Here is a 21,088-nt window from a genome sequence, read left to right as displayed (position 1 = left end):
AGCCATTTATCCATGCATTCCAACAGCCGCGGCCGTGCCGACATGGTGACGGCTCTCTCGCGTTTAGCCACGAAGCGCTTCTCACCAACAGCAAAGCTACTCCTCTTTTCCCCTCTCGTCTTCTTGCGACCTCCTTGCCCTCCGATCCTGTGATGCCTCCGGCGCACCTCGGCTCCCACGCATGCGCGTGCGTGTGCGTGCATGACCGGGCCTTTCTTTTCCGTCTCTCTCTACTCTCTTGTTTCCCTCTTGTGCAAACATCTGTTCATTCATTCTCGGACTGCGCAACTGCAGCAACCGCTGTAGTGGTCTTTGCGGCTAGATACGAATCCAGCGTCGCCTAGCTCATTCTTGAGACTTCGCTCCCTCGGCTTTTCTTTCGATGGTTTGCCTCTGCTTGAAGTTCTTTGTGGACTACGTCTTCACCGCTGCCTCGCTGCTTGCTCTCCATGTGGGGCTACATCATCGAAGCCGTCAGGTTCCGATCTAGTTGCTGCTGCAGCTAATCCCATCTCTTTGAAGTGATTGGGAATCCCCTCCTTTCTCTCCTCAACCCACACACGCAGCTACCGGAGTCGAGCAGCTGTGCCAGTGCTCGCGTAGGTACTGCTCTGGTCTTCTTTCTTTACTGTATTGCTCTGTTCCCCCCCCCCTGCGGCTGTCGCTCTGCGTGTGTGTCTCTCACACACACATACACACACATACACACACACACACACACACACACACACACATACACACACAGCTCAAACGACTGCTGCCCCTCTTTTCCCTTTTTTCCTTGTGTATTTCCTCTATCTCACGTGCGTGATTCTGTCGTTCCCAACCACCCTCGCCTCTCCGATGGAGCCAGAACCACCGCCGGAGTTGGTTCAGCGCGCCCTCGCGGCGTGTCGCGTTGTGCTTCACGAGGTCTCCCGCCGCGTTGAATCGACGGTCCCAAACGCCGCCGCGAAGGCAGAGCTGTTGGACGGAGTGAAGGCTGCCGAGTCAGCGGTGGCCAGGTCCGAGCGCCTCTTCGCCGTGCCGCCGCACCGCAAAGGCGGCTCTAGCACCAAAGGCGCTTCCGCTGGCGCGCCACCGCTCTCGAATCTCGAGACCCAGGACCACGCCGCTGCCGGCGTGTCTTCCGTTTCTCCCGCACCCCATCACACCAAGGGCGCTCGGCCCACACAGCTCACACAAAAGTCCCACGATGCCGCTGACAGGAGAGAGAGCATGCCTGGCGCCACAGTCGGCGCATCCGGGGGTACTTCGGCCGCTGCGCCGCCGCTCCTCGCAAAGGAAGTGATCGCGAAGGGACAGAAGACCACGGTCGCACTACCACCAACTAACGCCGTCGGCTCGACAGCGTTGCAAAGCAGCACCGACGCAGAGGCAGACGCCGCGAGCAGGGCGGGGCAGCACTTATCGAACACGTCTCTCAGCGGCGGGGCGACAGCCAGTGCGATGCGGCTTGTTGGTACCGCGGTGCACACCACCGACAGACTCCCATTCTGCACCGAATTGCAGAGTGCCGTCGTCTGGGGCTACGTGCTCAGCGCCATCTTCTGGAAGCGGCGGAAGCTGACGGAGTACACCATCACCGCCTTGGAGTTGCTGCTGCGCGTCATGCCGGTGCCTTCGCACATTGTCACTCTCATTGTGGACCCAGCGGCGCTGAGTTACGAGGGAGCCACTGGAGGGGATGGCGCGTTCAAAGGGCGCTGCGCGCCGCGCCGGTCAGGCCGCATGCTTGTTTCCGTTTCCATGGGCGTGTACTGCGCGCTGTCGGAGTGTATACTGCACAGCTTTTCCGAGCCGGCGGTGCAGACGCGCGCGTTGCGTCTGATCACTGAGTTGATCACCAGCAGCCTTGTGCCACCGCGCAGGAGCGCAGCAGGAGCGTGCTGTGCAGGCCGCGAAAGAGAGGCGAATACTTTCATTGCGCGCCGCTGCAACAATGGCACCGTCGACGTAGCCGCGTGCTTCCACGGGCACACTGCGATTGGGGTCATTAAGTCCTGCCTCAAAGTCGCAGCGTTGGGGATGCAAGAAACTGCACGGCGCGAGGCTCTCCTGGCGCTGCGGGCGGCGGTGAAGCGCGTCGTGCATACCTTTGTTACAATGCGGACGTACAATGAGGTAGTCGGCGGCACTGACGGCCGCGCTCAGGCACACTCGGCCTTCTCAACGGATACCATCCTCGCCGACTACACAACGGATGTCGATAACACCGAGCCCTACACCTGGATCCATGTCATGCCATCGAACAAGGCTGAGGTGTCGCTGCCGGCCTCACGGCGCACCGGTTTCTCACCGCTTGAGCCGGCCGCCACTGCAGCGGCGCCCCGCTCTGGCGGCGAACCCGGCGGCGACCTCGCCACGCAGCCGCCGCAGCACACAGAAGGGCCTTCGGAGCTTGTCAGCGCGCCGGTCGCAGCCACATCGCCGCAGATTGTGAAGCATGCTCTGCACAGAGGTGACGCAAGCAGCAGCGCTAGTGAACAGGTCTCGAACGCGCCGGCCCCCTCACCAAAGCACCCGGTGCTCGGTGCGGCCCGCTGGTCGTCCGCGCAGCTCGAACACGAGGCGCCTCGCCGCAATGAAGGCGGTTCACACGTGGCGCCGACTTTGCCGCGATCACAGCCGTCTGCCACTGCAGCCGCCAGCGCCGCCGCGGCGACCCCGCTCCGCGTCAATCCATCGCCTTCCTCGCTGAACCTCTCCTTCGATCCACATACGTTCTTCCGCAACAGCGTCGATGAGTCTCTCGTGCTGGGTGCATTGTCGACGCTGAACACCTCTGACGGCGCCCTTCCAAGCCCTCTGAAGGACCTGCTGATCGTGCTGCGCCGCATGTGCCGGTATGCATCACGCCAGTGCAGCGGCATGCCAACCCACGCGAACAGTGACGTGCGAAAGCGCGATGTGGGGTTGTGGGCTCTCGAGTGTGTGCTGGACGGGCTTCCCGTGGCGAACTGCGAGCAGGAGCACCGCTGTGCCACGTGGTTGTCCCTTGTATTGAACGCTTGCAAGTACGAGCTGCTGGGGTGCATCGCCAAGAACCTGGCCATTGCGACTCCGTTCAAGCTTTTCGAGCGAGCTGTGCACCTGCTGGGGATGATGCTGCGCAAGTTGCACTATCACATGGCACGCGAACTGCACACGTTGCTTGGTGCCTTTCTTCTCCCGCTGATGGTCTCGCAGTACGCCGGGTTCCGTCAGAAGCACGCGGTGCTGTCCATGATACGGCAGCTCTTCACCGTGCCGCACCTGTGCGTTTCCTTCTTTGTAAACTACGACTGCAACCCTGCCTTCGACTCTGGCGCCGAGTACGGCGGCATGTTGGAGCTGCTTGTGGAACACGTGGTGGAGATGACCTTCCTCGATCACGTTGACGGCAACGGCGACGCTTACCCGTGGCTCTCGTCCGATCAGCAGCAACTGCTCCGCAGCGAGTGCGTGGTGGTCATTCACACAATGATGACCTCACTGTACAGGTGGATTGCCGAGGACCCGCGGGAGTATGCAGCGAACCTGCAGCGTGATCACCGTAAGGGCGCGCAACGGAGGCAGCAACAAGAGGGCGGCGCCACGATCGGCGCAAACAAATTGACTGAGCTGTGCCTAGAGAGCTGGGAATCAGACGAGGTAGCCAACCCGAACCCTCCGCTCAAAGCTAGGCACTCTGCGACGGCGCCTGCGAGCCGCAAGGAGGACCACAAAGGGAGCAGCAACTCCGGCGAAAGCGAGGTCCACGGCTGCAACGTGGCACTGTCGCTCGACGCTGTCGCTGGGATGCCCCTCCCTCAGTGGGGCAAGAACGGCAACATCAACTACCATTGGAAACATATCCACTACCTCCTGCATAACAAGCGCATTCTCCAGGAAGCCGTGCAGGGCATTAACTCGGGCCACTGGAGGGAGGCAAAGGCGTTCCTGGAGAGCCGCGGCTTCATGGCAGCAGTGGTGCCTAGTGAGACGGAGCGGGCTGACCCGGCAAGTGTCGCCCCTGGTACGTCGAGCTACGCCCTTTTTGCTCGATTTCTCTTCGAGTACCCGGGCATCTCGCGCGGAGCGCTCAGTTCGATCTTCGAAAAGGTCAACCGAGAGGATGGCGTTTCGCGCATGCTGCTGCAGGAGTACCTTCACTGCTTCAACTACACAGACATACCTATTGATGTGGCGATGCGTGACACAACGTGCAAGTTCATGTCCTGGGATCGACCAATGTTCGAGGCGAAGGTGTGGGAAACGATTCAGAAGTGCTTCGGCAACGAGTATGCGAGGCAGAACCCCGACTCCATCACGGCCCGCGACGCCGACGTCATGGCGGGCGTGCTGCTCTTTCTTCACTCGAATTTGCACAACAGTTTGGTAAAGGGCAGCCGAATGCAGGCTTCGCAGTTCGTGCGTGACGCGAACGCCTGCCTCGAGTTTCCCATGATGGAGGAGGACCTTCAAGCCATGTTCAATCGCGTTTTGAACTGCAAGTGGGAGCTGGACATGTACGGTCGCACGCCGCAGCAGGCAGAGAAGGAGCGGACGCTGGTGCGACTGTCGACCAAGATCCAGATGGAGCGGGCAGCGCAGCAGAGGCGGCAGAGCGTCAGCAACAACAACAGCTTTATCGTGAACTCTGACAAGATGGCGGGGCCGGCCGGTCTGTCGGCTTCTGCCGCTGCTGCTGGTAGTGGTGCAGTTGCCACCGCGTCAGCGGCGGAGACTCACGCGACAACGTGCAAGGAGTACCTAATACTTGACACCGATCCGGCGGCTCTGGAGGATGCGCTGCAAAGCGAGGACGAGAGCGACGGTATCTCGGGCCACAGTCCCTCTCGTGCGCCCGGGACGGCAGCTGCGACGGCGACTCCAAAGTTGGAGACTGCACAGAACCCGAACGCGTCCATGGACAGCAGCACGCTTCAGGTGTGGATGAGCGACGATATGGGGCTGCTGGACAACATGATCCCCACCTACGCTGATAGCAAGGACACCCTGAAGACAAAGGAGGAGCAGCACCACGCATACCGCGAGGTGTCCGCCATGTACCTGCACAAGCTCGAATCGGTGCATCGGTTGTACTGCGTCGAGGAGGAGGCGTATCGCCCACAGCCGTACATTATGCCCTGCTACGCCGAACACGTGCGGCAAATGCTTCTGCTCACGTACCCGCATGTCATGTCCAGCGTGTACATGGGCTTCCGTGTTCTCGAGGAGGCACCGATTGCGCGCAAGCTGCTGGATACCGTGCAAATCACGTACGACATTGCCGCCGCGTTTGTGCTGAGCCTGCATGACCTGCGTCCCGTGATGGAGGAGGCGCTGCAACGGTATCTGAATGATGAGCGGGCGTACCGGCTGCTGCCATCGTCTCGCTCCACGTTTGTGTCGTTCTTACTGAACGTGATGTAGGGCGGAAGTCGACGGAGAGGAGGCGCGCAGTGACGATTTTGCAGTTTGTCGGCGTGATGTCGGCAACACCTTCTCCGTGTGCATGCGCGGGGCTGGCCGTCTTCTCCTTCGTGCTTTCCCCTCTGAACCCCCTCCCTCCGCCTCCCCAGGTAGAACAATCCGCAGCCCGCTGCACCCCGCGCTACTGAGGCCCGGTCCCTCCCTCCATCCCCTCCCTCGGTGTCTTCCACACGAACGACTCGAATCAGCTCACGCGTTTCGTGCTACTGGCTTCAAGCATCAGCATCAGCCAAACGACGAGTACACGCTTGCTTTGTGTATGCGTGTATCTCCCCACTTGATGCGCTCCTCCCCGTTTTTACTTCTATTAGTTTCTTGTGTGTTGCATATTCTGCTTGCTCTGATCTCGATCTGTGTGTCGTCTCAGATATGTCTCCGTGCATGTGGTTGTGGACTCCCAGTGAGAGTGTTCCACACGATTGCTAACGAAGTTTGCGCACTCCGTTCTTTGCTTTTCTATTGTTGATGTGGCTGCCCCCCTCTCCCCCCTCTTCCCTCCCCCGTCGGCTTTGTTTAGTCGGGCGCGCGTGTGTGTGTCTCTCTGTACCTGGTTTGCGTCTCGGACCTTCTCGCACCCTTTTCCTCGCCCTGCTTTCGGCCAGAACTGTAGACACACAGACAGACACAGACACAGACGGAGACCACGTACGGGATAACCGCCACGGTCAGGCACACACACACCACACACACCAGAGCAAAAGTAACAACGACAGTGCACGAAAGGAGAAAAAAACAAAAGAGAGAAGCGCAATGGACTCACTGGTGACGGGGGACGGAAGAAGCAGTTGCGGTGTCGCCAGATCTCTTCTTCTCCGAGTGCTCTTGTTGGATAGCTCGAGGGAGAGGCACGCGCTCATGCACCTCGCCCCGACCGCACTGCCCTCGTGGGGTGGGTGGGGCTGAGGAACGCCGGCAGCGGGCCCGAGCTGGAGAGAGCCATGAGGTATCGACAAGATGTTTCTGTTTGCGTTCTCGCTGAGACACCATGAAGCAACAAATGAGGCGGTGGTGGGCAATACAGCGCTGCCGCTGCAGTCGCGCGCCAGCACACCACGACGGCCCATTCTCCGCGGAAAGTAGCGCGTACAGGCGCAACAAGGTGTGACTGCGGGGCTGTCCTGTTCCCTTGCATGTACGCTGCTCTAACTTTTACGTTGTGGGCCACACGGAAAGGATGCACAGGAGCCCTTTCTCATGCGAGGGGATTGCCATTTTGGCGCGCGTGCTTCTCTGCCACCTCACTGCCTTCTTTTTTTTCGTGGTTCTTACGGTGCTGCTTTTCGAACACAGCGACGGCCGTCGTGCCCTCTATTTTGCTTTGCGGCGACTTTCCGCGTCCCTCGGTGGCGGCCACGACGTGCTCCTGACAAGGGAAGCAGTCTGCACACTGTGGCTACGTGTTGTGCGTGAGTGCGTGCCATTCACCGGCGCCGCTTCATACGCTACTCTTCTTCTGTATCCCTTACTTGGTTGCGTCGCAATGACGAACTACACGTACATAAAGCCGGAAGAGCTGGTGGAGCTGCTCGACAATCCCGATTCACTCGTCAAAGCCGCGGTGATAGACTGCAGGGATAGCGATCGAGACTGCGGCTTCATCGTGAACTCGATCAATATGCCGACGATTAGCTGCACGGAAGAGATGTACGAGAAGCTGGCCAAGACGCTCTTCGAAGAGAAGAAAGAGCTCGCTGTCTTTCACTGCGCCCAGTCGCTCGTACGGGCCCCCAAGGGAGCCAACCGCTTCGCTCTGGCACAGAAGAAGCTCGGCTACGTGCTCCCTGCCGTGTACGTGCTGCGTGGTGGGTGGGAGGCGTTCTACCATATGTATGGCGACGTGCGGCCAGACCTCATGTACGTGTGAGCTGCAAAGAGCGGCGGCACTGGTTGTGCGCGCGGAGCAGCGGTAGCTGACAACTGTCGTGCGTGTAGTGAATGTGCAGAAGTCGAAGGAGGCGACGCGGCGTCGCCGTCGGCTTCTCCCACGTGTATTGTTGCTCCTCCACGTTTTGTGACTGGCGCTGCCTGCGTATGTGTGTGTGTGTGTGTGTGCGTGCGCTGGCCAGCTGCGTTGCGCAGACAGGGGCACCCAGGAGCAAGAGCTCGTCTTTGACAGCTGGAGGTGCACCTCAGGCTCATCTTCCTTGTCGTTTCATTTTTCGACCCCGCGCATGCAGAGACGCGCACACGACGAAGCCAAAAGGAAAGGACAGATGAACGGCGTCGAGGCAGCTTTCCAGGCCTGCTTTCATTGGCGAAGGGCGAGGTAACAGCGATGCTGCGTTGCACCTCTCCCTCTCTCTTCAGCGCTTGGGCCCTTGTTCATGTCCGCAGAAGAGGCAGCAGTAGCAGCCGCCATCATCCCCTCCGCGCATGAGGGAGGCTAGGCAAGCACGATGTGAGACGCACTTGCGCAAGTGGTGACATGCTTTTTCTTCGTGTGCGCCTCGAAGCACCTGGGTTGCAGCGCAGCCATGGCGCCATGGCGAACACAGGCTTCCTGTCCATCACACCACCTAGCCCCGTCGGAAGCTCCGATAGCCCTGTGTGCTTGGGCTTTGCTTCTTTCTCGGTTACTGCTGAGCTAGAAGGCAGGCATGGCTGTGCGACCCCTCCCTGGCCGCCCCTTTCACCTCCCTTCATCTCCTTTCCTCGGACCCTTCTTCTGTGAGGCCCTGCTGCGCACTTTCCCTTCTTCCGTCTTTCCGCGTCTGGGTGAGGCGACGGGTGATGACGTGTCCCTTCCTCCCCTCCCCCCTCCCCCCTGCCGCGCGGGAGCTGATGCGCGTGTCTTTGCCTTCGACACCCATCAAAGCTGAGTTTCGCTTCTCTCTCTCTCTCTCTTTCTGTCTCTGTGACTCAGTGCGCGTGCGCGCTCTCCCTTTGGCTGTTTGTCTCGCCACCTGTCCTCCATCCTCGCCGCGTGTATCCCTCGCCGCACTCCGCCTTTGCTGTGTGTGCTCTTGCAGAAGATGAGTCGAGCAGATAAGCAGCAGCACCAGGAGCACGTGGTCGGCACCTCCCGTGACACGAGCGTCCGTCTGTTCGCCTTCGCCAACACCCGCCCCGGCTACCAGGTTGTGTTTGCCCCAGAAAAGCCGCTCATTGTTCTCAAGTCGAAGAATTCAGCGACTCCGCTGCACCCGTGCCTTCAGTGGGAGCCACTGAGCACGCTGGTGTTCCAGGCGCGCCCCAACACCACGCACGCCGTCTACGTAGCGGACACTACCAATCTTAGCAGCGTCGCCACGTATGATCAGGAGGAACACGTCAACGGCGCCGCTGTCGGGCCGCTGCTGAAGCGGCTCAGCAACGCCATTACGCGGCTAAACCCACACAACGCCACCATGGTGGCGGCTGGGGTGTCGGGCCACCTCGCCATGAAGTACGTGCTTGTGGGCGAGAAGACGCTGGGCCACCGTGATCGACTCGTGCAGCGACTCGTGCTCTTGTGCCCCACCTCCCTGAGCGCCCTCACCGCCATGACGAACGCCGTGGTCAAACGCCCCGCTGTAGGCGGTTATCAGCTTCCAGAGGTAGTCGTGCTGCTCAAGGAGCAGGCAGAGGTTCCTGGATGGTCTGCATGGCTGACGGCGCTGCAGGACGTGCACCACCGCATCTCATCCTTTCGCGTCACCACAGACTTAGGGCCGTCCCTTTTCGCGGCCATCGTGCGCGAGGCGGGGCTTGCGGAGGCGGACGGCACGGTGGTCGACGTGCAGCAGCGCTACGCGGCACCGCGCGTGTATCGACTGGACTTCGTGCTGAGCAAGCAGACAAAGAGCGTAGAGCAGCTGCCACGGCTGAGCCCGCTCGACACGCTCGGTTACGACGACGCCGCCGAGGACGATGGGGATGAGGCGCACGGCCGCCACCACGCGCACCACCACGGCCACAGCCACGGGCACGGCGCGCCCCATCACCACCACCGTCACGACCACGCCGCGGATGAGGACGACTACGAAGACGCCGGCAGCAGCGACGAGGAAAGCGAATTTGAAGAGGGTGCGGATGACGCTGCTGCTGGTGATTCCGCAGGTGCCATCGAGTCGTGCTGTGGATGCGGCAGCGAGGGCTGCGGTGGTGACCGGGTGCACGGCGCAGAGGCGGCAGTGAGCGACAGCGCTGGCAGTATGCTGGTGAGCGGTCTTCACGGCCTCGCCAACTGGTGTGATCCGGTGCGCGTCATCGTGGAGGGCCGCGTTCTAGACCTAGGGACCGGCTTGGTCGGCACGACAGACGGTTGCGTGGAGGTGACGAACTTGCCGGCGATGATCGCAGCGGACTCGACACTCACCGCGTGGCACGCGCGAGCCGCATCAACTGGCCAGCGAGCGAAGCAGCGGAGGCCACCTGCAGTGGCGGTGGCCGGTGTGCTGAGCCGTGACAAGGAGGGCCGCACAACGCTGCGCGCCGAGGAGGCGCGGCCGCTCACCAAGGCGGAGGTGCTGCACTCCATGACGGCCGGCAGCTCCATTGAAGAGATTCCGGTGTACTATAACACTTCTCGCATTGCACACGGCTACGGTGCGCTGCTGATTCGCGGCCGAAAATGTGCGCTGGTGCGCAACGTAGGAGATGCGATGGCCGCACACATGTACATTCCTTTTGCGCCTCACAGCCGCACTGAGGAGTCGTGCGTGGACTGCGCCGTGCGTGCCCTCTGCGATGCGTGCGAGGTGAGCAGCGACAACTTTTTCCTGCCCAGCTATTTGCCGCCGGTGGTCTACTACCCCACGGCGGCCACGGCCAGCGCGGACCACGTCGGGCCACGGTGTGTGACCATCTACACTGCCTTGGCGATCAGCCCCCCTCCACGCGGCGCCGCCAGCGATGCCGTCGAGGACGCGCCAGAGCCCGAGGAGCCGTACGACTGGGTGAGCTTTAGCCGCGCACTGGCACTGGTGGAGACGCAGGCAGAGCGTGAGGCGCTGCAGGAGGCACAGCGCCACCTGGAGCGGGCGCACAAGGCTGGGCTGTACACTCCCGTCAAGGGGTGCGGCCTCTTTGGCGAGGGTGTGAAGCCACATAGCGGTGCTGCTGTCGGTGCTGTTCTGCCCAAGGCGACTCTGAATGGTATTCCATCCCGGGCCGGACAGCGTCTCAAGACGCTGTCCGGTATCGAGTTTTACGTGATTGTATGCCCTGGTGGTGCGGCAGCTGAGCTGACACCGCCGCTTACTCAGGCGCTACACACGAGCTGCTCGCTCGTGTGCGGCGAAGATACGACCACCTCATCTATCGAGGACATCGCCGCAGAAGCTCAGTGGCGCGGCGAGCGACACGTCTTGCTGCTGCTGGGCGGGAACGATGACGCTGCGGCTTTCTGTGAGGCCCACCTGGTCTATCTGAAGGAGAAGCGACAGGCGACGGCGCAGGTGTTCACGGTCTTGCTGCCGCAAACCGCGACGTCGATCACCGAGCTCGGCGGCGGGGTGCTCGCCTCCGAGGTGGAGGCGCGACTGGACTCTCTTCTCTCCGCCGTGCGCGTCTCGGATGCTCTTATCACGATGGTGCCGCCGAAGGAACTTTCCCGCGGCGAGCAGGCTGTCCTGCAGGTCTGCTGCAAAGCAAACCCTGACCTCATGCTCTTCTACAGCTGGGAGGCGCGTCACCCCTTCACCGTGTGCGACCAAACGCCGTCGGAGAGCGGCAGCGCCAGCGAGGCCGGCGCCGCGCCGGTCCTGAAGGAGATGAAGGTTCGCACACGCGCCGGCGTGCCTGTTGCCCCTGCTGCCCTTGCCTTTCTCACCCACACAGGAGCGCTAGACTGCTTCTATGCGGCGGGGGAGTGTCGCCTGCTGTTTGCGCACGGCGACGTGTGGGTACCCACCCGCGGCTCGACGCAGGGCTTTGTGTACCTGGATGTTGTGTCGCACTGCCTGGCCGTGGAGCCGGGCAAGGAGTGGGCGAGTGAGAGCGACACAGACCGCACGAGTGAGCTGACGCTGTTTGTGTGGTGCGCCAATGATGCCGCAGCGGGCACGGCTGCCGTGCATGCGGCTACGCTCGAGAAGCAGCTGCAGTGGAGTGAGGCGAGGGACGGCACTGACTGGCTGCTAGCGTATGATCCCCTGCCCCAGTGGGACTAGCGCATCAGAGCATGTCACATGGCGCCACCGCCTGCTTGTCCGGTGATGTGCCTGTGTGTGCAACGTATGTGGATGCGCAGACGCCTTCTCCCTCTCTCTCTCTACTCTCGAGTGGTAGCAAAGCGCAGCCGAGGGCAGAGGCTGGCGGGTGCTATTCACTTTCGAGGGCGAGGCAACCGCAGCGCCTGCAGCGCGCTCTTCACGACATCTTCTTTCTTCTTCCTTATACCACTCTCGCGTAAGATGACGTTAATGGTGGGGATGGTGCGACCCCACCACCACTGAGGCACTAAGACAGGAAAGGCGGACATAAAACAAAGGATTATGCATGGGCAAGAAGGCACACGCAGGCGAACATCGTATCGCAAGGGTGCGCATCGACAAAAAGCTGACGTCGCCACTCTCGTGTGCATGTTTGCGTGCATGTGTAAAACGTTCTGCCAATCGGATGGCGGTGCACTGCGGACTCCCTGTCGTCCCCTTTACCAAAGCCACCCGTTCACACGTCGAGACACACGTGCGTCTGCAGAAGGAGGAGGGGATAGAGCGTGTGTGCGTGTGTGTGTGTGGCCGATGCCCCCCTCCTCCCTCCCCCAACACACACACACACACACACACACCTCTCACCTCCTGTTCACTACTCCGCTGTTGGATGTCCATCTCACGGGTGGACACCCGCAAATGTCCTTGATTCTTCTCCCTCGCTGTCTTGCCTGCTTTGTTGTTATCTTACACCTCGGGCTTGACGAGCTGATGACTGGCTGTGGAGGCAAGGAATAGCAGCAGCAGTCGTCTCAGGTGCAGCAGTGCTCATCACCAGCGTGACGACGACCACCACCGGCAGCCATGGTGGTGCATCTGTTGTGGATCATCAACCAGTCCGGTCAGCTCATCACCAAGACGGCCTTCACGAGCCCTGACAACATCGGCGAACTTGGGGCCAACCCGGATATGCAGTTGACCTTGTCCAGCGTCCTCTTCTCAACCTGTGGCATGTCGCAGCAACTGACGCCGAACGCTGACCCACTCGACAGCGCCTGCATGACCCTGGTCGAGTGCGAGGAGCACAATATCCACGTCTACGAGACCCCGACCTCGGTGAAGTTTGTGCTCTTCTCCGACAACCGCACGATGGAGTGCACAAATTTGTTCAAGGAGCTCCACGCTCTGTACGCCGAGTTTGCGACCAAGAACCCCTTTCATACCGTGGACGATGCCGGCATTGGCCAGCCCATTCGCATCCCCGCGTTCACCGAAGCCATCAGGAGAACGGTGACCAAATACCAGCGAATGTGAGAAGACACCCTCACCCCACCAGCGTATGATGCCTTGTTTTTTTGTGTGTGTGTGTGTGTGCGTTGCCGAAGAGGGATGCAGAACAGCGACAGGCTGGTCCGATGTGGACAGGTCTTGCCTTCCCTCTCCCAGCGCAGAACAAAATGCGTGTGCATGTCTGCCGGGCCGGTACTCCCAACCAACAGAGCTGACCGCGAGCCGTCCTTGCGTGCCCTCCCTGTCGCTACTACGTGTTGGACGTGTTACTGCTGGACGTGCGCCCACTTTTTTCTCTGTGGCGTTCAGTCTTCACTGCGTGCATTCGTAGTTGGCGTGGGGCTGAGGTCAGACTGGTCGCGCTCTTGTATGCCTTGGAATGTGTACCTTCGTGACAGCGTGCCCTAGCGTGGCTGCTTGCGGCACAGCAGATATCTGTTTCTTCAACGAATCACAGGATAGACGAGGAAACCTACAGTCGGCTCTTGAGCTGGTGCATGTGGGGTACGCGTGTGAATCGAGTACGCGTCTTTGATATTCGACGCGCCTGCACGGTGAAGGGGACGCAGCAAAGTCTCACTGACGTCGCTCCCTCATCTCCTTGAGGCCTGCGCTGTTCTCTGATGAGTGTCTTGCGTCCTGCACCGCGTGCTCGTCTTCCGTTTCACCGCTTTTGGGTTGTGAGACTTCTTCTCTCGACTCTCCTTCCTCAGGGTGTCCTCTTCACTGTCTGTTTCTTTGCCTCTCGTCCGACATCTCTTCCGATACTTTTCGTTGTTTAACTGTGTGTGCGCTCGTGTGCCTTGTCGTCACCTCCCCCGTCTCTCTCTCTCTCGCACACCAACACTCACTCGTTGCTACACACACACACACACACACACACACACGTCGCACGCGCCGGCAACGGTGTCGCTGCGTGGCCACTCGCTTTCCTTCGCGCTTGCTTTGCGTGGTACCCCTTTGATTCTCCCTCTTCAGCATTTTGCCTTGTACTTCCACTTCCGCACGAGATGACGAAGTTCCTGAAGCCCGGTAAGGTGGTCATCGTGACGGCTGGCCGCTACGCCGGCCACAAGGCGGTGATCGTGCAGAACTCTGACGTCGTGACGAAGGAGCGCCCGTACGGCCGCGCACTGCTTGCTGGCATCAAGAAGTACCCGAAGAAGGTCGTGCGCGGGATGAGCAAGCAGACAATCGCGCGCCGCTCGCAGGTGGGCGTGTTCCTGCGCGTTGTGAACCACAAGCACTTCCTGCCCACCCGCTACAACGTGGACATGTCGAAGGAGCTGCGCGGCAAGATCAATGTGTCTGACGCGTCGAAGCGCTCGCGCTCGAAGAGGCTGGTGAGGCACGTGTTCCAGGCGCGCTACAACGCCGGCAGCAGCATGTGGTTCTTCCAGCGCCTGCGCTTCTAAGCAGCGGAGACACGGAGCAGGCTGAGAAGGGCTCCTTGGGCAGGCGCGGCGGACGGCTGATCTGGAGGCTCGAGAGTGCCGAAGAGGGGCACGGCCGCCTTCTTTGTCCCTTCCGACTAATCTGTGCAAAGCCGCTAACGTCCCCCGCCTCCGGGTGTTCGAATGGGCGCTCTCGTGGACGCCCGACTTCCTCTTGGGCGTGCCCTCCCGCTCGGCTCGTCGTACACGTGTCCGCATCCGCCTGTTTCATCGATGTGTTCTGTTGCTCTCTTTTGCGCTCAGCGTGATATGCGCCTGCGTGCGTCTCTCCCGCTCTTGGCGTGCTTGAGCGGCTGCTCTCGCGCCGTAGCGCCAGGCAGCGTCGGGAGATTCGGCGAAGAAATACACACCCAGACGTGCGTGAGGTGAAAAACAAAACAGAAGGCAGGAGAGGCGGTTGCCAGCGCGCCGTGACATGCGCGTATTATGTGCGATTGGGGCGTGGTGTGGTGGCGGCGGGGGATACTGTGCGGCAGACGGTCTTTTCGCGAGATGCCTGCGCGTGGAATTCCGAGTGCAGCGACCGGCGACGGAGAAGGATAGAGGAAGAGGAAAGCGAGTCAGCGCACGCGCTCTTTCAGGAGGGGGGAGGAGTGAGGGATGACAGCTCGAGAAACGAAGGACGAGTGGGAGAGGCGCCTACGTGATGAGCTGCGAAAGCGTGGCATTTGTGGTGCACCTCCAGAGCAGTGGGGCTGGCCTTCGTCATCAAGAGGGTTCCTAGAGCTGCTCACATGTATCTTTTCTCCTCGCTCTCTGCGTCTTGGCGAAGCGCCGCGTTACCTTCTCTCTCTCTCTCCCTCTCTGTGTGTGTGTATGTGCGTTCACAGACTCCTTTCTTTGTCCCACTTCGACGTTGCCGTTCAAGCAGGTGCGTGCGTGCCGGTGCGCCTACACGCATGCGCGTCTCTCTCTCTTTCCTTTTCGTTTCGTTGTTTCTTCTTTTCGAGCTTCAAAAAAACGGAAAAAAAGTCAAACATGAAAGCAGGATGGAAAGCCTGCAAGCCAATCGTGAGAGCGGTCAGCCGGGGAGAAGCATGGCTTCCGGTCACCTCCACACCGCCCTCCCCCTTCTTCTCCCTCCGGACAGAACAACAGCTGCGCCTATCCTACTCGCCTCTCCCGCCATCGTCCCGTCTTTTACCCGGCCAGGTGGTACACGCCTCCGCGTGCTGCCACTTGCGTGGCTAGCGCGTATGTGAGTATGTTTGTGTGAGGTGATCGCGCGAGGGCGTCCGTCGGTTTCTCCCTTGGCCCCACCAGAGGGCACGGGCTGGTCTGCTGTTTCGGGGGGATCGGCAGCACTGTGGCGGCGCTTCAGAGAGTCTACCGTCGCCAGCATTCGCGTTAACCCTGCGATGGGGTGGACCTTGCCACACTCGCAACACAGCTTTGTGGCTTACTCTGTGTACGTGCTTCTCCTTCGCCCCTCTCTAGGGGCCTGCTTGCTCACCACTGTCCACTCATCCACTGACTTCTGCTTCGCACTCGCCTCATCTCTGTAATAGAGCTCGGTACCTTCTGTTTTGCTCCCCCTCCCTCGTGTGCGTGTAACACAGCAGAACGTAGTACCGACGCGCCGCTGTCATGCAGGCACAGGTGCAGTTGCGACGGCTTCTCCGCCGCGCGTGCACACCGGCGGTGCTGTCGAGTAATCAGGTCGGTATGGCGGTTCACGCTCTTCGTCAGCTCGACTTGCTCGACGTGTCCTCGAGTTCGCCAGCGCTTAACGCTCTCCCCATAGTGAGGCAACTGTGCGGCGGCGCTGATGCACGCTCGCAGGCAAACATGCTGCACGCGCTGGCTGCTGCTGTCAGTGAGACCTGCGACTTTCGCACCGTGTTGAACGAGGATCTGCAAAGCACGGTGCAGTGTGTGCAGGCAGAGCTGGTGGAAGTGGCCGACACGCTCACCGCCACGGAAACTGTGTTGGTCATGGAGGCGTTGTTGAAGTTGAGACCTTACGTCGGCTGTGACGCCGGCGTGCCGCTCGTGAATTCGCGACTGGTAGAGGAGGTTCGGGAGCGGACGATGGCGCTGGCAAGCGTCGTCGAGCGGCCGGTGGACCTGCTTGGTGTAACGCGAGTCATTGTCGAAGCCTCCTCCTCGACCTCGGCCGCCGCGAGGGATGCACCCCATGGCGGTAGGCCGAGCGCGAGCAGCTTTGAATGGGCATCTTTTTCGCTGGAGCATGTTTTGCGCGTGGTGCAGGCTCGTCTCAGCACCTTCAGCAAGCAGGAGCTCATCTCACTCGTCGATGTGCTGACGGTGCGGCGGCCGTCGGCTTCAAGTGAAGACGCTTCCTCCTCTTCACCATCCTCATCCTCTGCGCCAGCGATACCGTTCCACCGTGAGAAACGCCGCGGCGCGGCTGTTTCAATGGGGAAAGCTGCTGAGACAGCCGCCGACACGCCGCCGGAGGCGGCCGATGGGGTCATGCTGCTGGACGCCAGCCGTCCTCTTATTCCGGATCTACTTGCATGTGCACTCACCACCGTACCATCACTGTCGGTCTCGCAGCTGTGCGCGTGGCTCACGCGTCTAACGGCGCTCCGACTCACAGACAACGCACTTGTTCTGGCCGTTGTGCAGAGCATGTTGAATGCCGATGTTCAGCACTTCACGGTGCCTCAGCTGGCCAGTGGCGCCAGCGCGCTCGCCGATCTTCTCTCGCTGACTTCAGTGCGAGGTCAACCGTGGGTGCACGCTGGGCTGTGTCTGCGCCTTTACGCACGACTGCTGCACCGCCTCTCTTCAGCTCTCTACGATGCCGGTCGCAATGACCCCGCCGTCGTGCATCACGCACAGACACGTTTGCTGCCGCTACTCGGCACGATTCCAGAGGCGGCGCTGGATGAATACATCGACAGCGACATGCCAAAAGGCGCAGGGCACGTTGGCGGGGGTTCCGGAGACATGTCGACACCGGCGGCATCAGCCACCGCGGTGCGGCCAAACGTTCTCAACTTGTGCGCCACGCTTGCAAGCGCCATCGAGAAGTCCGCGTCGGTGTTGCTCCGCTTCATGGGAGAGCTGTCCTCGCGTGAGCAAGCGAACGTTGCCACCGCTGTCTTCTACTGGCGTGTCTACACGCCCTGCGCCACCGACGTGCCTGGCGCGTTGACAGCGGTGGCGGTATCGCCGCCTTGCATCCCCTGTGATGCAGACGGCCAAGTTACCCTCAAGTCCAGGGATGTGCTGCAGCGCTGCTCTCCGCTGACGCTGGCTGACACAGCGCGCAAGCACCGCGCCCTGTGTGGGCTGATTATGACCGGCAGCGCCGGCTTCACGGCAAGAGACTGCGTGCACGTGCTCAACGAACTCGTTGTGGCGCACTATATCGATGAAGCTTCGCAGATGCGTCACCAACAAGAGCAGCAGGAGCAGCGCCGTCTCTGCTCTTCGGCGGCGGATTTAAGCAGTGCGCCAGAGACGCAACCTAGCTTGCGCGAGTCTGTTGTGCGCGCAGTCGCAGAGGAGCGGCGAGTCCTCATGAAACTGCTCAATGAACAGCTGCAAGGTCCGCTGCAGAGCACTCTCGGGGAGGTGCACACATCCCAGCTCGTCCGCTACTTGTCGTCTCTGTCGAGGATGGGTGTGGGCGCCAAGGCACCCTACATCAGAGTGATGGACCACTTGAAGGGCCGCTCTCTGTCAAGCTTCGAGCAGGTGAGTGTGATGGTGGTGGTGGCCCGCCATCACCTCAAGTCCCGCCACGTTGTGCACGGCGTCGTTCGCACTCTGCCGGAGCTTGGCACGGCGCTGAGCTCTGCCGCGAAGGTGACGTTGCTGAAGAGCCTCGGGCAAGTGAACGGTCAGCGATTTGTCAAGGCGCCGTGCGACGGGACTCTGGTGCCCGGGAAGTTTTTTCCCACGCTGGAGGAGCTCACGCGCCTCACGCTCCTGCAGCTGGTGTTCTGCTTCAACGGCCTCATCGAACTTCGTCAGTACGAGAATCCAGCGGTGCAGGCGGTGCTGGCAGAGATTGGCAAGCGGCTGTGCACCCCGCCGCTGCGGCCCAGCGACTCCTTTCTCTCCATCAACTCCGCCACGTCTCTGGCGGAGTTTCTCGCGTCCCTCTGTCGCTTTGGGGGCCCTGCGGACGGGGTCTCGACAACGCTATTGCTAGAGACGATGCGGGTACTGGAGCAGCGGCTTGTCACGTCACGCTCTCTCTTCGTTGACCTTGCCCGGCTGAACTGGTACTGGCCATGCGTGAAGGAGTACTTTCACCTGTCTTCGGTGCTGTGGACCGACTCCGCGTCATCAATGCAGGATGCGCAACGGGGTGCAGTACCGCCAGTCGCTGGGCAGTGGGCTTTCACGGTGGAGGAGTGGCCTCATCTAACGAGAGCGTTTGCGCAGCTGATCGAAACCGCCGGTGCGCGTGTCGCCGAACGGCTACAGGACATTGCCCGGTCGCCGAGCCTGCGGCCAAACACCTTCCTGTGGGGCCAAATGGTGTGCGGGCTGCGGTTCAGCGGAATGCCGCCGCGTGGAAGTGTAGAGGAAGAGCGTCTGGTGGCAAACCTGGAGCAGACGAGGATGCTGCCGCTGCTCGGAAACCCGCAGCAGCTGCTCGACATCACCGTGCTCGCTCTCCACTTCGCTGTGGAAGGACGAGAGGCAGAGGCAGTGCCGGCGCTACGGTTTGTTCAGAAGAAGATGGGCGCGATGCGGGTACAGGACTGCCTGCAGGTGTGGTGGTACACCTCGCAACTGTTGTCAGCGCCCACGGCGTTGGCCGCCGCTACGTCCTTGGGCAAGGTGACGTCACCGCCACGGAACGGCGATAGGAAGGTGCAGGTGACGGGCACAAAATCCTCCGTCGAAACGACACCGCTGTCGGAGAGAGCTCGTCTTGTGCTGCAGGAGGTGCGCGACACTGCAAAGGACCAGGTCCTCCACGAGGAAAAGGCGACCATGCAGAAGCTCAGCACTATGGAGAAGCGGCTGCTGAAGTCTTTGCAGTGAGCGCACGGCACACTCGTGTGCACGCAAAGGCTCGCATGGTTGCATTAGCGCGCGCGTGTGCGCCTGCGTTGGACTGGCGCACTGCGAGACGAGCACCCCTCTCTTTTCCCGCTTCCCCTACCCCCTCCCCCTGCACACGTGGGACACGAGCTACACGAACAGCGACTCACCCATCGCCACACACACACACACACACACACACACACACACACATGCACACATGCGCCCGCAGGCACTCCACCAAGTGAGTCCTCTCTTGTTTTCGTTCGGCCGCATCTTCGGCCGCCGTTGCACGCGTGCTGCTCTTCACACAACCGCGACAACGGCAGCGAGGAAACGGAGCGAAAAGACGCGCCGCACGAAGTTGTGGGCCCGGTTTGAAGAGGAGCTCATGGGAATCGACGGAAAAGACGACTGCGAGAGGGGAGAAGAGGGGCGGGGCAGGTGGCAGCTCCTGTCGGCTCCGCTCTTCGATGAGGGGGTGACTCGCGGCCCGCGCGCACCCAAGGAGGCTTGCATGTTGGACCGCCTAGCTCCCCGCACCAAGGCACCGCTCGCTGGTCTCCTCTGTATGCAAGAAAACTCCATCTTGTCTCCCGACGCCACTCACACGCTCTCCTACGTCTCGGTCTGTCTCCGTGTGCGGGTCGACACGCTCGTGCCGCCTCGCTTTGCGAATCGCTCATACTTTCTCTGCCCTCCTTGCGCCTCTCTTTGCCTCTCGCCCGTCTTGCCCACCACCTTTCACGCTCTTCCCGACTTGCCCGTATGTGTGCCGCCGCTGGGCATACCTCCACCCATTCGATGACCTACACATAAACCTATACACGCACGTGCACACCAACGTCGCGGTGCAGAAAGTTGTTTCTGTCAAGTCGCCCCCTCATCCCCTTTCACGGCTCCCGTCAAGTGCAGCCTCCACGTCTTCAACTGGCACACACAACTTGCAAGTCGACGAGATGACGAAGTTCCTGAAGCCCGGTAAGGTGGTCATCGTGACGGCTGGCCGCTACGCCGGCCACAAGGCGGTGATCGTGCAGAACTCTGACGTCGTGACGAAGGAGCGCCCGTACGGCCGCGCACTGCTTGCTGGCATCAAGAAGTACCCGAAGAAGGTCGTGCGCGGGATGAGCAAGCAGACAATCGCGCGCCGCTCGCAGGTGGGCGTGTTCCTGCGCGTTGTGAACCACAAGCACTTCCTGCCCACCCGCTACAACGTGGACATGTCGAAGGAGCTGCGCGGCAAGATCAATGTGTCTGACGCGTCGAAGCGCTCGCGCTCGAAGAGGCTGGTGAGGCACGTGTTCCAGGCGCGCTACAACGCCGGCAGCAGCATGTGGTTCTTCCAGCGCCTGCGCTTCTAAGCAGCAAGCGGCGCGTTCACCCAGCGGAGGCCGCAACAGCAGCAGAAGTGGGCACGTAGGTGCGCAGGGATGGGGCTGGGAGGGGTCTGACGTCGGTTTCTCTTAGCGTCCCCACCTCATCCTCTCCTCGCTCCCCCGCTTCTTACGCAGCCGTCGCTCTGCACTCCATCGCGCGTGAGCGTGGCTGCAGCGGCATGCGCGGCCAGACAGGCGTTGCAACTTTCGCCTCTTTTTTCTTCTTCCTTTGTTGATCGCCTCCGTCTTTCGCTCACCCTCGCAGGGAAGACGCGTGGCGGTCGATCTTTTTCTGTGTTGCGTGGGGTCATTTTCTGTACCTTTCCAAGCGAATCGCCTACTTGGCAGACTAGCATGCGATGCAGGTGTCGCAACGCAGCGCAGAGGGGGCGAGGATAAAGGCCGAGTGGACGGCAAGGCGGAGCAGGACGCGCCTATCAGCGAGAGGCACGGATGCGTA

General features: G+C 61.0%; 7 protein-coding genes across 7 annotated transcripts; all 7 read left to right on the top strand.

Moving 5' to 3' along the window:
• Window positions 1-843: 843 nt before the first annotated feature.
• On the top strand, window positions 844-5,397 carry LMJF_32_2750 (conserved hypothetical protein; the record flags this gene model as incomplete). The annotated part of the gene is made up of 1 exon (XM_001685546.1): window positions 844-5,397. The coding sequence occupies one exon, from the start codon at window positions 844-846 to the stop codon at window positions 5,395-5,397; it is 4,554 nt and encodes a 1,517-aa protein (XP_001685598.1).
• Window positions 5,398-6,631: 1,234 nt separating this feature from the next.
• ACR2 (As/Sb Reductase) lies at window positions 6,632-7,321 on the top strand (the record flags this gene model as incomplete). Its single annotated transcript, XM_001685545.1, has 1 exon — window positions 6,632-7,321. The coding sequence occupies one exon, from the start codon at window positions 6,632-6,634 to the stop codon at window positions 7,319-7,321; it is 690 nt and encodes a 229-aa protein (XP_001685597.1).
• A 1,108-nt stretch (window positions 7,322-8,429) lies between these two features.
• Window positions 8,430-11,549, top strand: LMJF_32_2730 (conserved hypothetical protein; the record flags this gene model as incomplete). The annotated part of the gene is made up of 1 exon (XM_001685544.1): window positions 8,430-11,549. One exon carries the CDS (start codon window positions 8,430-8,432, stop codon window positions 11,547-11,549), a length of 3,120 nt encoding a protein of 1,039 aa, XP_001685596.1.
• Window positions 11,550-12,395: 846 nt separating this feature from the next.
• On the top strand, window positions 12,396-12,845 carry LMJF_32_2720 (conserved hypothetical protein; the record flags this gene model as incomplete). Its single annotated transcript, XM_001685543.1, has 1 exon — window positions 12,396-12,845. One exon carries the CDS (start codon window positions 12,396-12,398, stop codon window positions 12,843-12,845), a length of 450 nt encoding a protein of 149 aa, XP_001685595.1.
• A 986-nt stretch (window positions 12,846-13,831) lies between these two features.
• On the top strand, window positions 13,832-14,236 carry LMJF_32_2710 (putative ribosomal protein L27; the record flags this gene model as incomplete). Its single annotated transcript, XM_001685542.1, has 1 exon — window positions 13,832-14,236. One exon carries the CDS (start codon window positions 13,832-13,834, stop codon window positions 14,234-14,236), a length of 405 nt encoding a protein of 134 aa, XP_001685594.1.
• A 1,626-nt stretch (window positions 14,237-15,862) lies between these two features.
• On the top strand, window positions 15,863-19,249 carry LMJF_32_2700 (conserved hypothetical protein; the record flags this gene model as incomplete). The annotated part of the gene is made up of 1 exon (XM_001685541.1): window positions 15,863-19,249. One exon carries the CDS (start codon window positions 15,863-15,865, stop codon window positions 19,247-19,249), a length of 3,387 nt encoding a protein of 1,128 aa, XP_001685593.1.
• Window positions 19,250-20,208: 959 nt separating this feature from the next.
• LMJF_32_2690 (putative ribosomal protein L27) lies at window positions 20,209-20,613 on the top strand (the record flags this gene model as incomplete). The annotated part of the gene is made up of 1 exon (XM_001685540.1): window positions 20,209-20,613. The coding sequence occupies one exon, from the start codon at window positions 20,209-20,211 to the stop codon at window positions 20,611-20,613; it is 405 nt and encodes a 134-aa protein (XP_001685592.1).
• Window positions 20,614-21,088: the final 475 nt, after the last annotated feature.

This window comes from Leishmania major, chromosome 32 (genome assembly GCF_000002725.2).
Source record: "Leishmania major strain Friedlin complete genome, chromosome 32".
Taxonomy (NCBI): domain Eukaryota; phylum Euglenozoa; class Kinetoplastea; order Trypanosomatida; family Trypanosomatidae; genus Leishmania; species Leishmania major.
This window is presented reverse-complemented; position numbering and strand designations above follow the sequence as displayed.